Raw genomic sequence first — 15,698 nt, forward strand, 5'->3', positions numbered from 1 at the left:
CCTCACAAACGGCTGGGCAGGTTCAGGCATGGCAAATACAGTAGCCATTTGCAGGCATCGTAATGACATTACGTGCAGTACCATGTGCCATTCCATCATTGCTTGGTCCTTTCATTATTTTTAAAGAGAAGTCAGCAGGTCAGATTTTTGTCAAGTCGCAATTTTAAATGATTGGTAACAGATTTGAAGTTTTGAAATTCTTTGAGGAGGGTAAACCAAACTCTTGTGGGAGCTGCATCAGGCCTACTCTAGCCCATGTGCTTCCTGGTCAAAGGGCCTCTCCTTCAGGGTAGCTGGGCTGACCCTTTGAGGAAGCGGGATTTGAGTGGAGCGCTCTCCTTACTCTTCGTCCTGATGTGGACAGTGATCTCAGGTGGGTCGGGAAGGTGAGGGGGTGTCCTAGCCCTGAGGTGTTCACTGGCTTCTTTGGTAAACACTCCAGGCAAATTAATTACCTGGGCCAGCTCGTTCCTGTCCCAGGAGTTTAAGGTGGTGTTAATGTGCTGTAGCTTGTGGACAGTTATGTTACAGCCTGTGTTTCTTTACTGTGAGGCTGCTGTCAACATCTGTCCGAGGGGGGAGTACGTGTTAGGCTTTTCCAGGCTGGTTTTTGTGCCTCACACCCCAGCTGCTGCGTTTGGGCAGCCGTGGCCTCGGTGCCGGGGGAAGGGGCGGCTCCTTGTGCAGCTTCCCTGGGGGCTGCTTTCAGTGGCTCCACTTCCAGTTTCGAGTTGGCTCATAGACCTTATAGCTCCTTTCTGGAGGGGAGAGGACAGATGGAGCCTCCAGAGTTTTCTTCTTCCTCATTTTCCAGTTTGCCCAATACCCGTTAACTTTTAGAAATGGGAAATTTTATTCTAAAGTACTAACTTTTTAATAGTCAAGCAACTTTAACTCCAAATATTTTTTATTAAAGTTGAGTTGAGGAGGAAGTCACCCGAAAGTGGTTTTATTTTGTTGTATGTGGGGGGGAAGCCCCCACATTTTTTGGTGATTTGCTGTTGTCATGGGTACAAGAGGAAGTAGTAGGTCAATTCTTTTCCTGCACTGCTCTCCCCTTTGTGGCTGCGCTCCCTCTCACTCAGTTCGTCAGAAAATGGACCACCTTCATCTGAGCAGAAAGGAAAAAACTGATTTGGGACAGACCGTTTGTGTCCACATGTGTCCCCAACGTCGTCTTGCTGGTGGATGTGCCGAGGTCATCTCAGCCCCTGGTGGCTGCTTCACGTACTTCAGTTTTTCGATTTATTTGGTGCTAGCCGGGGGTGAAAACAGCAAAAACCAAACAAAACCCTGCCCACGCCATGTTTCTGACAACTGAGTCTTTAAAATTTGAGAAAGGCGTTTTGGAGATGATCTCACTTAATATTTTATTTTTCTTGGTTCATTGTGCACGTACGAGCATTGTGCACTTAACATTAATACAAATCTGGCACTTTAATAATTCATATAGCCTGGTTTAAAACATGGCCTTTCTTGGAAATCTACAAAGGGTGAATTGAGTTTTTGAAGCCACTGCTTATCTACATTTTTTTGTACTTTTCACTAAATTGAGAAATAACTTATGAAATTGTACATTCTTCTACCTCCTTAGATTTATCTTCCATATTGTTTTTTTTCTTCCATTGTGCTTGTGGGAACACTGATCATTTTTGTGGCTAACAGGCTTGACAAGCATCAAATAAGTAGGAACCCGACAGGCTTGGCCTGCAGGTGGTGAGAAAATATACAGCTCTTACAGGGGCACCCAAGGCAGAGCGGCCAGGGTAGCCTGTGGCCTCAGTTCTCACTCATTTATTATTTCACAATCATAAGACCATCTGCCTTCGAATCACCTGACTTCTTCACTTCTGATATTCTCTCATCTTTTCTCACAAAGCAGTTTCACAGAAGGGCTCCAAGGAGATGCTTCTGACTAAGTTTCACCATTTTCTCTTTCCTCCACCCTCACCCCCATCCCAGAGGTCTGCAAGTCCCAGGCCTCCAGAGCTACTGCAGTCTCCTTGTCAGGCTGGCGTATTGATAGCAGTCTTGTTTTCTTTTCTTGGTTTGGTTTCCATATCATAAAAGATGGAAAGTATTTCTTTCTCTTCCGTTTTCTTGAAAAGTCTGTGTAATTGGTATTGGTCCTTTTTTATATGTTTGGGAGAATTTATCAAGGAGGCCATCTGGCCTGGAGTTTTCTTCATGGGAAGGTTTTTAATAGTGAATTCTTGAATAGATATCAGGATATTCAGATTAGCTGTTTATTCTTGAGTGAGCTTTGGGAATTTGTATTTCATCAATTGCTACCCTGTTTTCTTCCTTCTGCTTGCTTTGAGTTTAATTTGCCCTGTTTCTAGCTTCTATAGTTAGAAGCCTTTAGATCCTTGATTTGAGATCTTCTTTTCTAATGAACAGTTAAATGTTTAATGCTGTAAATTTCACTCAAAGCAGTGCTTTAGCTACATCCCACAAATGTGTGTGTTAAATAGTGCAGTTGAGATGGTCAAGAAAGACCTCACTGAGAAAGTGCTGTAGAAGCAGAGACCTGGAGGAGATAACCGAGCAAGCCGTGGGGTATCTTAGGGGAGAGGACTCCAGGCAGAAGGAACCGCAAGTGCAGAGGCTTTGAGGAAGGGGGTCAAATTGTAACAGGAGTTTGGGTAGTGTAGGGCCTTTTCGGTACGGCTTTTAGTGACATGGAAAGCCATTGAAGGGTTTTGAGTAGAGGATTGACATGATCTGAGATTTTAACAAGGTCTCTCTGACTTCTATGAGGAAGGATGGAAGCACAGGGACCCCTTAGGAAGTGCGGTAAGCAGAATAATGCCCCCCCCCCCCAAGAGGGGGGCATTTTCTAATACCTGAACCCTATGAATGTTACCTTACATGACAAAGGGGACTTTGTAGAGGTAAGCTAAAGCCCTGTAGTTGGTTAGATTATCCTAGATTTCCAGGTGGGACCCCGCCTTAATCATAAGCCTCCTTAGGGAGGCAGGGCTGTCAGAGTCCAGAGTCAGAGTCAGAGATGAGATCATGGAAACAGGAGTTGGAGTGATGTGGCCACAAGCCAAGGAATGTGCGCAGCTTCTAGAAGTTGTAAAGGACAAGGACTGGATTCTTCCCTAGAGCCCCAGAATGGACAGTTCTGATGACACTTTGATTTTAGATCTTTACAAACCATTTTTGGCCTGCAGAACTGTAAGGTAATACATTTGTGTTCTAAGCACAACTACGTTTGTGGTAATATGTTCTAGCAGCGATAGGAAACTAGAACAGAGGCTCTGGTACTAATCCAGGCAAGAGGACAGTGGTGAGCGCTGATTAGAGTCTGGATATATCTTGAAGGTAGAGTTTACTGAAGGATTTTGTGTGAGGTGGAAGGGAAAGAAAATAGTCAGGGAAATTCCAAGATTTTGCGTCTACGAAGATGGAAGGGTGGAGTTGTCATTTACTTTGATAGGGAAAAGTGGTTTGGCAGAAGAGCTAAAGGCCTCATTCAGCGTGGCTGGGAACAGGAAATCGTAAGTTTTATTTTGGATGTGCTTATTTTGAAATATCTGAGACATCTGTGTAGAGCTATCAGGTATGTAGTAGGGTATGAGTTCGGGGCTAGAATGAGTAGGAAAGAGATGTGGGATTAGTGGGCAAAATCATGAAACTAGATGAAATTGTTCATAGGTGGGAGGAGTATAGAAAGAGAGAAAGAAGCGAAACCTGAGGAGCTCCAACATTAGTGGAAAAAGATAAGACAGCAAAGGCCACCGGAGAAGAGATAGCCAGAATGGTAGAAATAAAACAGAGAAAGTGATAAAATCTAACATCCAGGGAGTGGCCGGATAGCTCAGTTGATAAAAGCGTGGTGCTAATAACACCAAGGTTGCTGGTTCGATCCCCATATGGGCCATTGTGAGCTGCGCTGTCCTTTAAAAAAAAAATCTAACATCCAGGCCTGATAAAACACTTTGCATACTAGGAATAGAAGAGAATTTCCTCAGCCTGGTGAAACATGGTACTTAAAGGTGAAAGGCTGAGTACTCTCCCCCTACAGTCAGAAACAAAACAAGAATGTCCATCATCATTGTGCTGGAGGTTTTAGCAACAGCAACATTTTAAAACTTGACATTCACTATGGTAGAAGTGCCTAGTGTGCGTCTTTGCAAATTCAATGAGCAAAAATATTAACTCACATTAATTTGCATTTCTTTGTGAGTACATTTTCCCCCTAGTTGTTGCCTAGTTGTTTGTGGTTCACGTTAGGTAAGCTGTCCATGTCTTTCCCTCATTTTCTGCTGGTATTTTGGTGTTTTCCTTACTGATCACTAAATACACACACACACACATTTATATACACACTTCATCTATCATGTACATACTTAAATAGAGGAAGTAATGTAATCAAATTTATAGATTGACTCCTCCCATTGTTATTTGGAAGTAGAGAAGAGTTTTCTAGACATAAAAACTATTTCTATTTATGTTCAGTAAATACATAAATTATATTCTTCTGGCCTTGTTATTTTTAACTTAACTCATCTATCTAGACACAGTCTTAGCACATAAATATAAATATGAAGTGAGGCTGTAACTTAATGGACCATTCCCCACTGATAAGTGATGTCACTTTTATCATACATTGTATTTTGCTCTAGGATAGGGTCTGTTTTTAGACTATTCTGTTCTGATTACTTTAGCTTTATATTGTATTTTAACTATCCCTCCCTTACTCTTACTCTCTATCCCCAAGATTTTTCTTTTTTTGGGGGCTATTCTCAGCTATTTATTATTCCAGATTAATTTGTAAATAAATAGGTCAATCTTCCTACCCTTAAACATGGAATGCATTTCTATTTATTCAAGTTTTTTTAATGCACCTCAGAAAAGTTTAGTTATTTTTTTGTTACTTCAGTCCTGTGGGTTTCTTTACAGATTTAATCCTACATATTAATTGTTTCATGAAGATCTGACACTCCCCTCATTTTATATTCTAAATTTTTTCTAGTATATAGAAAAGTTATTGATTTTTATATATTTATATTGTCTCTAGCTACCTTAATGAATTCTTATTAATTCTAAGAGTTTTTTCAGTTAACTCTTTAATTTCCTAGATAAACAAAGGTCATTTGCATTGAAAAGTAATTTTGTTGTCTCTTTTCTAACAGCTTTTTCTATCTTTTCCATTTCCTATTTTATTTCATTAGCTAGAAAGACCATTGTATTATTATTTAACTAATGATGACAGTAGGTATTCCAATCAATAACATCTTGATTTTTAAGGTAAATGATTCTAGAGTTTTACCACTAAGTGTCAGATGATTATTTAAAGTAGTGTTTTAAATATCTTTCCTATTTTTAATTTACTAAGAGACATCAGAAATGAGTATTTATCAAGTGTCCTTTACCTCAGGCAAGTTGCTATGCCTCCCGCTGCACTTTCTCAGATAAGATATATTACAGAACAAAGAGAGCAATTTTCTCTTCGTAAGGGAAAATTATCTTAGTATTTACAACATATAATTAAGTCCCTGCCTGTGTTTACTTGGCTCTCTTTGGAAATATTTTCTTCAGCTAGATAGTCTTACAAGGTCTAGCTCCACTCTGATTCACTGATACATGAATGAATTAATGAGTTAATTAATGAAGTGAGTAGTCCACAATGGTGAATCACCCAGTGGAAATGAATGGCAAGAAAAAAAAGAGAAAAAGAACAAGCCTTGAAAATGATGAAAATATGGAAGACCACAGCATACCATATGAGAAAGATAGGTTGTCTCTTCCAAATAATTTGTCCAAATCCATACACTTTTGAAAGTTATTAATTAACTAATAAATGGGATGGCCCATTCCCCCATGCCTGTGCATCTGTAATTGATAGCCTTTCACTTCCAATTGTTTAGGAGGGAAGAGGAACGGTTGCACCAGTCTAGTCGGTCTAATTCTTCAGTTTTTTTAACTATAGTCTTTGGGGGCTAAGTTGATAACGTCATTCTTGAATACTCCTCCAGTATATTAGGAATTATACACATGACCTGAATGCGTGTGGTTCTTATGTTGCCTTAAAAAAGAATCATCCCAAACTCCTACCCTCGGGTTTTATGCCCAGATGCTTCTATGGAAACTTTTTCTGCCTCATCCATATCTCCACTCCATCACCACCAGTTTCCTCTTGTCTGCTTCCCTTCTAAGTTGCATTATTATAAACACATTTATTTTTAATAACCCATAAGCACCTTGTACCTAGAAATTTTAACATTATTCTCTCAGCTCATTTTCATGCAGTTGTCATTCATTCAGTGACTACATCAAAGAATCTGAGTAGCTACTTCTCTAAAGAATTTATACTAATGGTCAGTAAGCACATGAAAGAAAAGATGTGTAGCATCATGAGCCGTTAGGGAAATGAAAATCATAACCACAGTGAGATAGCACTTCACATCCACTAGTATGGCTATAAATTTTTTTAAAAAGGAAAAACAAGTGTTGGTGAGGATGTTGGGAAATTGGAACCCTCATACATGCTGCTGGGAATGTAAAATGGTGCAACTGCTTTGGAAAACAGGAAGTTCCTCAAAAAGTTAAACAAAGTTAACCATATGACCCAGCAATTCTACTCCTAGTTATATACCCAAGAATAATGAAAACATAAAAACATGTATATGAATGTTCATAGCAGCATTATTCATAATGGCCAAAAAGTGGAAATGAGTCAAAAGTCCATCACGTTATGAAGGATAAATAAAATGCGGTACAGCCATATAATGGCATATTATTTGTCAATAAAAAGGAATGAAATACCGATACATTTTACAGTATGGATGGACCTCAAAAATATGTTAAGTGAAAGAAGCTAGTTACAAAAATCTACATATTAATACGATTCTATTTATATAAAATGTCCAGAATAGGCAAATCCATAGAAACAGAATGTTAAGTTAGTGGTTCCCAGGAGGTAGGGGTAAGGAGTGTTGAGAGAGACGGGGGCTAATAGATGTGGGTTTCTTTTGGGGGGTGATGATTGTGGTGATGGTTGTACAACTGTGAAGATACTGAAAACCACTGAATTGTACAGTTTAAATGGGGGAATTGTTTGGTATATGAATTATATCTCAAAGCTTTTTTTTAAGACATAACTTTTTAAACTTAACAATTTTACACTTTCTATGCATTTATTATGTGTCAAATATGCTGTTAGAAAAATGCTTGGAATTGGAATACAATATATTTTTCACAAATGTGCTTTGATAATGTATAAGGAGCCTGAAATGCTAAATGTTCATCACAAGATTACTAAGAACGGTGGGTAACTGAACAAACCTAGATATCCTACAGTAAGAAAATAGTGCGATACCGCCATAAGATGGAATAATAAACAGTTAATGTTTTAAACATACATTTAATGATACAGAGAAGTATTTAAAAGAAGAAACAACGTAGTTTTATGTAGCATGTCATACTAATTGTGTATTTTTTGACATGCATGCATTCATACATATGTATATGAGGAGAAAAAGCCTGGAATATGTTAAAAATTATAGTTGTTATCACTGTGGAAATATTAGAGATATTATTGTTTGTAGTTGTCCATAGTTGCAATGTATTACTGTATTTCAAATGTGTTACTTCTCTACATTCACACATAAAAACCTACCGTTTCACATACTTCTCCATCTGTGTTAACGGTGGAACATGTGGTATCGTGTCCTGTGGAAGGCATGTTAAACAAAGCCATAGACACTCTGACCATCTTATCCCAGTTTGATTTTCATGACTTTGAAGGGTAAACAGTGAACTTTAATATTTTTGCAGGTTATCAATGCTGCATTGGCTTTGGCAGCAAAACCACAGAGTAAACTGGCCCAAGAGAACATGGATCTTTTTAAAGAACAGTGGGAAAAACAAGTCCGCGTTCTCACAGATGCTGTGGATGACATTACTTCCATTGATGACTTCTTGGCGGTCTCAGGTAATGAGCTGCTTCCCCAGAGAAGCATGTGAGGATGCGCATAATTACTTTTGCCTAAGTTACAATAATGGACAATCAAAACGCCCCCAAGTCTGGGCAGGTAAATTATTCTCGCAATAATGTGCAGGTTTTCGTTTTAATTAAAAAAAAAAAAAAAAAGCTCCCACTGTCCCCTGAGCCGTGGAGGTGGGCTCGTGTCCCCTGTGCTGGGGCTGGTCTCGGTCTAGACATGAATCAGAAAGCTGGCTGCAGAGACCTCCCGTTTGTAGAGAGAAGGTCTTACAACGGTGACCTGCACCTCACCATAACCATCCGCCCCTCTTCCTGCTGTGTGTTTAGAAAAAGCATTGACCTGTATCCTAGAGCCTGTGGGTATTTGTTATGAGCAAGTGAAATTTAGGAGAAGGGAATCCCAACACCATCACCTTTAGTTTCTTTTGTAAACTAAATTTTTTCCCTTCTTGGAAATCTCTCTCTCCCTCACAAAAATGATCATAGTTTGACTGCCTACTTTTTGAAAGACTCTGCCTACATGATGCACAGACAGAAAACAGAGAGGAAATATTTAAGTGCCATTTAATTAGGAACCTGCAAAAAATAAATCTGAGTAATTCACCTCACAAAACAGTTGATTTCATTATATAAACATAAACTGGTAATGACATAGTAAATCGCATTCATATAGAAAATGTCTGTCAACTGTAATTCTCTGTTTGGCACATAGATAAATGTCAGTCCATCTCCATTTAATGCGCTCTGCTGCCCTTGGCTGCCCTGCTTGCTCTCTGGCAGTGCCAGGCTTCCTAAAGCCAGCGGTTGTGGGGAGAGTCAGTGGCTGGGTACTTGTAGGGCTGAAACTACCTGTCACCCCAGGGAACCCCAGGCTGAAGGTGGGAAATGCAGGTGGCAGTGGGGCTTCAGTCCCTGCACAGCAGAACAGTCCTCCAGCAGTGAGTGACCGTATAAGGTGACAATGTGTTCCACATGCCAGTGTTCCCGTCGCTGCCCGTTTTCCATGGGGGTTGGTGGCTCTACTGGACAGAGTAGGGAGCAGGCCATCTGTAAAGTGCAGAAAGGGGGAACCACGCTGCTGCAGGGCGGCCAGATTGCAGGTGCTGGTGCTTTAAAACAAAAACCCATTTGCAAGCACATCTTTACAGGTGCCAAAAATGCAGCAATGGCTTTTTTGGGAAATCTTGGCCGTCTGTTGTTTTCCCAATGAAGTATTGAATTATTCTTTTTCATAGGTTTAGAGAAAAACATTCCACCTTCACAGCACACTTTTAAGCAAACAACAAATTCTGAACTCTCGGTGCAAAGCCCCCCTCCAAAGACAGCTATTCCATTCCTAAACTTCCTTTTTTGTGCTTAGGGTGGGTAGATCTCAGGCTTGGTCTCCAGGGATTTTCAGTCCTTGCAGTAAAATAAAATGGAAGAATCTAATGTCCTTCATGTAACATTCTTCAAATCTGAGAACAAAAGGGATTCTGCAGTAGTGTTTAGTGGGCTCCAGGCAGTATCTTCAGGGTATGTGACATAAAACAGAAGAACAGTAAAGAGAAATCAAATTCTTTAACAGATACACTTTTGTCTGGTATGTTCAATTTTTATGCAAATGTGGAAAGCATAAGGGTTGACTTGATGGAAAGGAGTTTAGACATTTTCTATTTAGCATGTAAAAAACATGGAGCAATTCTCAGTCAGAAAGTGGTGGTGGTTGCAGAGCATCTGAATTTTCGAGGTCTACCCTGATGGGTTTCTCTGATGTTTTGTCACAGACTTGCTTAGCAATGTCAAGTAACTAAATAATCAACAGGACAGGGCTATTCTCAATTCTTCTGATTTGTATGATGTGCTAAAATTTTTAGGGGCGTGGGGTGAAGGGAGGAGACAAGCAGCAGATGCCTGTGTGGGGTTCTACTGGATTAAGCAGGTTATACCCTCACGCACCTGTCTCGCCCATGGCAGCTCTAGCACCTTGTTTGGGGGGTGCCTAGCGATGCCCCCCCGCCCCACACACACACACAGAGTCTCAGTAGGGAAGTGGCTCTCACTGGGAGGAGCCTCACTTGTAACTGGCAGGCGCCGCCCCCCACCCCTCCCACCGCCCCCCTGCACTGGTCCCCAGCATCACTAGGTATGCACCGTGGATTGGAGAGCAGGTGGCGTCTACAGCAGTCACGGACAGGAAGCCGTGTGTTGGCCTCACCCTGCCCTGCCCCTCAGCCAGCCCAGTCCCCCGCTTGCCCTTACACACATTGGTGCCTCACTGGTCCCCTCAGTGGGGTGGGTGTGTTTCTGAGTAGGGGGGCTGCCAGGCACGTGCCAAGCACAGGTCTGCCTTACGGTCAGTGGGCTTCATAAAATGTTGCTAAATGAAAAGGATGCTGCTTGGCTGCTTGGCGTGGTCATTCTCCACTGTGTTCTGGGCCGGGGCCTTGCGGCGCTTGTGAGCGTTTCTGGGGACTATTTCCACTGATAGTTTTCTACCGTCTTGGAATCCATGGGGCCTGGATGTTTGCTGTAGCCCAGCCCACTCCCCAAGGGGAAGCACATCCCCAAGGGGAAGGTATTGAAGGACTAGGTCTCAGGCCCCTCTGCTGCTCTGTCTCTGTTGTTCCCGGATGTTTTGTTCCATCGGCTCCAGAAGCTCCCTCATACTTATAAGGCGTAGCCTTAATTTGTGGCGCAAAAAGTAACGATCATCTTGTGTACAATCTGGTGAAGCCGCCAAGACCCTGTGCCCACGTTTTTATGAGGCTGCAGGGCGAGGGGAGCTTGGGCCACGGCATGTCAACTGTGAGATGGGGGCACGTGACAATAGAGAGGCACATGCAGCCATCTCAGGTAAGAGGGAGTGGCGACTCTCTCCTCCCAGCCATTCAGATGTTGCCTGGTAAATACTGGAGGTGGTTTAGGTGCTCGCGAGCATCCAGCAAACCAGGAGTGTGTTTATATTGACTGATCCCTTAATAGTGGTTTGAAATTTATCAAAGAGATACCGTTCGAATTTCATTTGAAATGTATTTAATGAATGTTTTCCAGAAATGCAGTTTACTTTCCCATTCGTTTGCTTGCATGTGGGAGTTTTGGTCACTTTTTTATTTTTATTTTTAAAAGATGTGAGTGGTTCTAATTGGTTTATTACATTTCTTTACCAAATGCTCTTGGAAACTAATCATTTTATTAGCTACTTTAGGACAACACACAAGAGTGATGATTTGTCCTCTGTCTTCTTCATTATCAGTGTGCCCAAAGAATTTGGTCTTGATTGGGAGGACATTAAATAAAAGGATTATTGTACCTAATTTTTGTTTTTGTGTTTAATAGCAAAAATGCCAAACGGAAGGAAGTAGCTAGGTAGCAGTGAAGTTAGTTTTGATTTTTGACTCCTGTGCCCACTTGTTCTGTGACCTCGGACAAGTCACTCAATACTTCTGTGTCCCCGTTTCCTCATTAATTAGTGGTGATTTTATTTTTTAAAGCAATGGCACCCGTTAGTTAAATGTCAAGCACTCAGATTATTTCCTGTTAAATGTAAGTCCTTTATATAACTTACTGTCTCCTGTGTGTATAAGCTTGCACCAATAAAGCTCTCCAGAGCAAGGGGTATGCAGAATGGGTCCTGTTCTGCATTGTGGACTGAAGTATAAGTTTATGTATTCTTTCTGGAGAATGCCAGTTGGCTTGGTTCCTGGACGGCAGTTAGGCACCATACATCTACTTTAAACATATGTGCCTTTGATTTAATAATCCCATTGCTAGAAATTTTCCCCAGGGACATGTACACAAATAAATGTTTGCCAAAATACTTGTACGAGGGTGTTCGCCTCAACCAAAATGTGTCAGAGAAGACTGGATAAGTGAATTATGGCCCCTCCATCTGTTCCCCCCACCCCCCAAATATTAACAATCCTGAAACAAGGATGCAGCCATTAAAATGGATGAGGTGCAGATCTGTAGATAGACCTAGAAAGGTTTTCAAATGAAAAATAAGAACAATAGTGTCCATAATATGATTCCTTGTGGACAGACTGTGGTATGTGTATGATTTTTTTTCCTGTTAGAAGCACCAAAAAAACAAAAAAGACCACATTGAACAGAGTTTTTAATGGGGTGCAGATTGGTGTGTCTACTTGGCATGTGTAAACCCATGCTGAGTTTCCTGGGGATTTCAGTGAAAGCTCAAGTAATTTATGCTGTGTTAGCGTGAGAGTCCCCAACCCTCCTGTGTTTGCACATGGACACTGAACATGCACTTCTCCCCTTGGGCTCCAGTGTAGAGAGCAGGGTTGATGCTATGTCCCAGGTGTGAGGTGGCCTCAGCTGCTGGGGCTTTCTTAGACGGCTGTTCAGTGAGGGTAGAGAATATTACTTTAGTCAGCTTCCTGAAACGGAAGGCTTCCTTTGTCACTAAAGGTTTGGGTTCATCTGGGGAAAAGCCAGTATGAATTTAAGAAGGTCTAAATTAATTTTATAAAACACAGGTGTCTAAATGAAGCTAGAAATTTAGGCCACTTCTAAACTTGGTGGAAGTTTAGGCCACTTTGTTTAGTGAACAAAAAGAATGCCATCCTTCAGTAATTCTAAGATGTGCTCCCCCTGCCCCCCAAATATTAACAATCCTGAAACAAAGATGAGTCTTAAAAATCAATGATGAAAAACATTGGTTCCTAGTTTAGTTAGCAACATCTTTTCTTTCCTTTTTATTCCTTGCTTTTTCTTAATGATATAAGATACAAGTGTAAAATACTGTGTTAGATTCAGTAAAAGCAGCAGTTTGTAACCAAGGCCTAGTATGGTAGGCAAGCTCAGCACCATTCTCTTTAGTGTAAATTAATATGTAGAGTGTTTGTACTATGTTTCTGATGGGCTCCAAATCCATTTATTCTTATATTTGTTTCAAATATCCCCCCTAAAATGTGTTTATGTAAAAAGTTTAATGTTTTCCCTTTTGATAGTAGTACAACGATATAAACCTTAACAAGTCTCCTAATTTTTGAATTAGTAGACACTAAATTATGGTCGTCTTAGCTATATTGTGGTAATTCATTTTTCCCTCTGTAACAGGAATTCTTACTATACTCTGGCTTTCCTTGGAAAGATATTTTATTAATACTGGGGGTGCCAAAAAATGTATACAAGTGGACACTCTGGTCAGCGTTGCTCAAGCAGTAGTCCGCTGTAATCAGAAGTGTCTGGACGCTGATGGTAACCACTTTGAACACCTCTTGTAATTGCAGAAATCAGACGTGACTTGTATTAATCTTTTGTTATTGGTAAATATTGAGCATTACAATTTTAATAGTTTTCCTTTCTTAAAATATGTATACATATTTTTGACACCCTCTTATATATAAAGACTTTTAAAGCAAGTTTAGGTTCACAGCAAAATTGAAAGGTAGGGATTTCCCATCTGGTCTCTGCCCCCACACGCACAGCTCCTCCATTCCAATACCCCCCACCATGGTGGCACATGTCACAACTGACACATCATTATTGCCCCAAATCCACAACATACATTATTATTCACTCTTGCTTTACATTCTGTGGTTTGGGACAAATGTATTCATCATTATAATATCATATAGAGAATTCACTGCCCTAAAACCTCCCTGCTCTGTCTGTTCATCCCTCCCTCCAGCCCCTATCTTGTCTCCTTAGTTTTGCCTTTTCCAGAACGTCATGTAGTTGGACTCATCCAGTATGTAGCCTTTTCGAACTGGCTTCTTTCACTTAGTCATATGCAGGTAAGATTCTTCCGTGTCTTTTCATGGCTTGATAACTCATTTATTTTTAGTGCTAAGTAATATTCCATTGTCTGGGTGGACCCCAGTTCATCTGTTCACCTACTTACTGAAGGACATCTTGGCTGCTTTTAAGTTTTGGCAATTATGAATAAAGCTGCTGTAAACATCTATGTGTAGGCTTTTATGTGGGCATAAGTTTTCATCTCCTTTGGATAAATACCAAGGTGTGTGACTGCTGGATTATATAGTAAGAGTATATTTAGTTTTGTAGGAAAGATGTTTTTACCAAATCTCTTTTCAGTTCTTTCACAGTATTAGGTCTTTCTCATTGTGATTTTTTCATCATAGTCCATTGTACCTGTGGCTTTAATGCAAAGATCCTTATACAGTCGCTGCCTGCAGTCTGTCAGGAACTCCAAGGAGGAGGGCCTTGGGTTTTGGGGCCCACAGGAGCTCCCGAAGCCCAGGCAGGGCATTGCGGTGGCTCTGTTCTCTGCTCCATCTGCTTAGTGCCACGTGCCTCTGGCTGCCCTTGAGGAAATGGTATAGCATCACCACATTCTTGTTTTGGGTATCTTAAGAGGTCAAGCTTATTATTAACTCCCTTCCAGACACTGTCAAATATAATGTGACTATGTTAGCAGAGGCTAGGAATGGTACGGCTTTTGGAAGTGGATTAAATCAGGAACTAGTCCTGGATAATGACAAGGTAGCCAGGGCAGGCAAAGAAATTACCAGAGGTGTTTCTTAAACAGATTACATTTGCCCTAATTGTTCTGGCTCTTCCAGAACTGGCCATTAGTCTTTCACCTGTTGTGCCAGGTACTCTTGGTTTAAGGGAGTGAGCATGTCTTTGACACTGCTTCTAAGTTCCCACATGTCAGGAGGAAAACTTTCTGAACAGGAAGGAAACGGCCAGGTGATGACCTGGGACCTTCCTTTGTGTTGCTCGCCCACCTGCCCTGTGGAGTCCAGGCAGCCCTGTCATTCAGGCTCTGTGGTGGTCTCTGCAGTTCTGGGGGAGTGAGAACACGCCCTGTCCCGTTCTGGGTCTGTCACTACAGAGCGACCTCATTTGTTTTAACAGTTGCATAGTGCTCATAATTTATTACCCACTCTGCTGGTGGGCATTTGGGTCGCTTCCACTTTGCTATTATACATGCGGTTGAAGCCAACTCCTTATACTGGGGTTCCCAAGATCCACTGTCAAGCTTTTTGCTTTGAGGAAAAATAGTTTTGGTGGGTCTTCCAGTTCTAGCTCTCAGACTAGTAGGAGCCACTTGTCAGCTTTAACAAGATTCAGAGGTTTCCGCAAATACCATAAGAGGCCCACCTGAAGCCCACAAGAGGGTTCCAGAATGTTTGCCCTCAGGTGGGCTCCCTCAGCACCCTCCTGAGGAGGCTGCAGCCTGCTTCCCTGCACCTTCTCCTGTCCCAGGGCTGTTGTGGCTTCTTGGTAGATTGACTGCTGTTGGCTGTACTGGAGGAAGGGGCAAGGGACGGGAGGATCAAGCCTTACCGTGAACCTTCAGATTTATGTAAATGTCTAACCACTATGTTACACACCTGAAACTAGTATTTATTGTGTGTCAATTGTAATTGTAAAGAAAAGAAGCAAATTTGTCCCCTTCTTGTGGAAGGCCTCCTCCCTCACTCAGCTTTTTGCTTGTTCCTCAGAAAATCACATTTTGGAAGATGTGAACAAATGTGTCATTGCTCTCCAAGAGAAAGATGTGGATGGGCTGGACCGCACAGCAGGTGCAATCCGAGGCCGGGCAGCCCGGGTCATTCACGTTGTCACCTCAGAGATGGACAACTATGAACCAGGGGTCTACACAGAGAAGGTGCTGGAAGCCACCAAGCTGCTCTCCAACACAGGTACAGGAACTCCCTCCATCACCGGTGCTCCCCACACGCAGAGGGCCTCGGTTAGGAAGCAGATTAGGACTCAGGTCCTATGGGTTCTGGGTGGTGCATCAGACTGTGACACTGGTCAGCAAGAG

The 15,698-nt window shown here is 41.6% G+C and overlaps 1 protein-coding gene across 3 annotated transcripts in view; it reads left to right on the plus strand.

Annotated features, from left to right (window-relative positions):
• The window catches only part of CTNNA1 (catenin alpha 1), a 281,342-nt gene that overhangs the window by 257,193 nt on the left and 8,451 nt on the right, over positions 1 to 15,698 (plus strand). For all 3 annotated transcript variants that reach the window (XM_074313590.1, XM_074313589.1, XM_074313591.1), the window contains 2 exons: positions 7,789 to 7,945; positions 15,373 to 15,573. In XM_074313590.1, the coding sequence (XP_074169691.1) occupies positions 7,789 to 7,945; positions 15,373 to 15,573 (358 nt within the window). The remainder of the gene's footprint in view (positions 1 to 7,788; positions 7,946 to 15,372; positions 15,574 to 15,698) is intronic.

This window comes from Rhinolophus sinicus, linkage group LG10 (genome assembly GCF_036562045.2).
Source record: "Rhinolophus sinicus isolate RSC01 linkage group LG10, ASM3656204v1, whole genome shotgun sequence".
Taxonomy (NCBI): domain Eukaryota; kingdom Metazoa; phylum Chordata; class Mammalia; order Chiroptera; family Rhinolophidae; genus Rhinolophus; species Rhinolophus sinicus.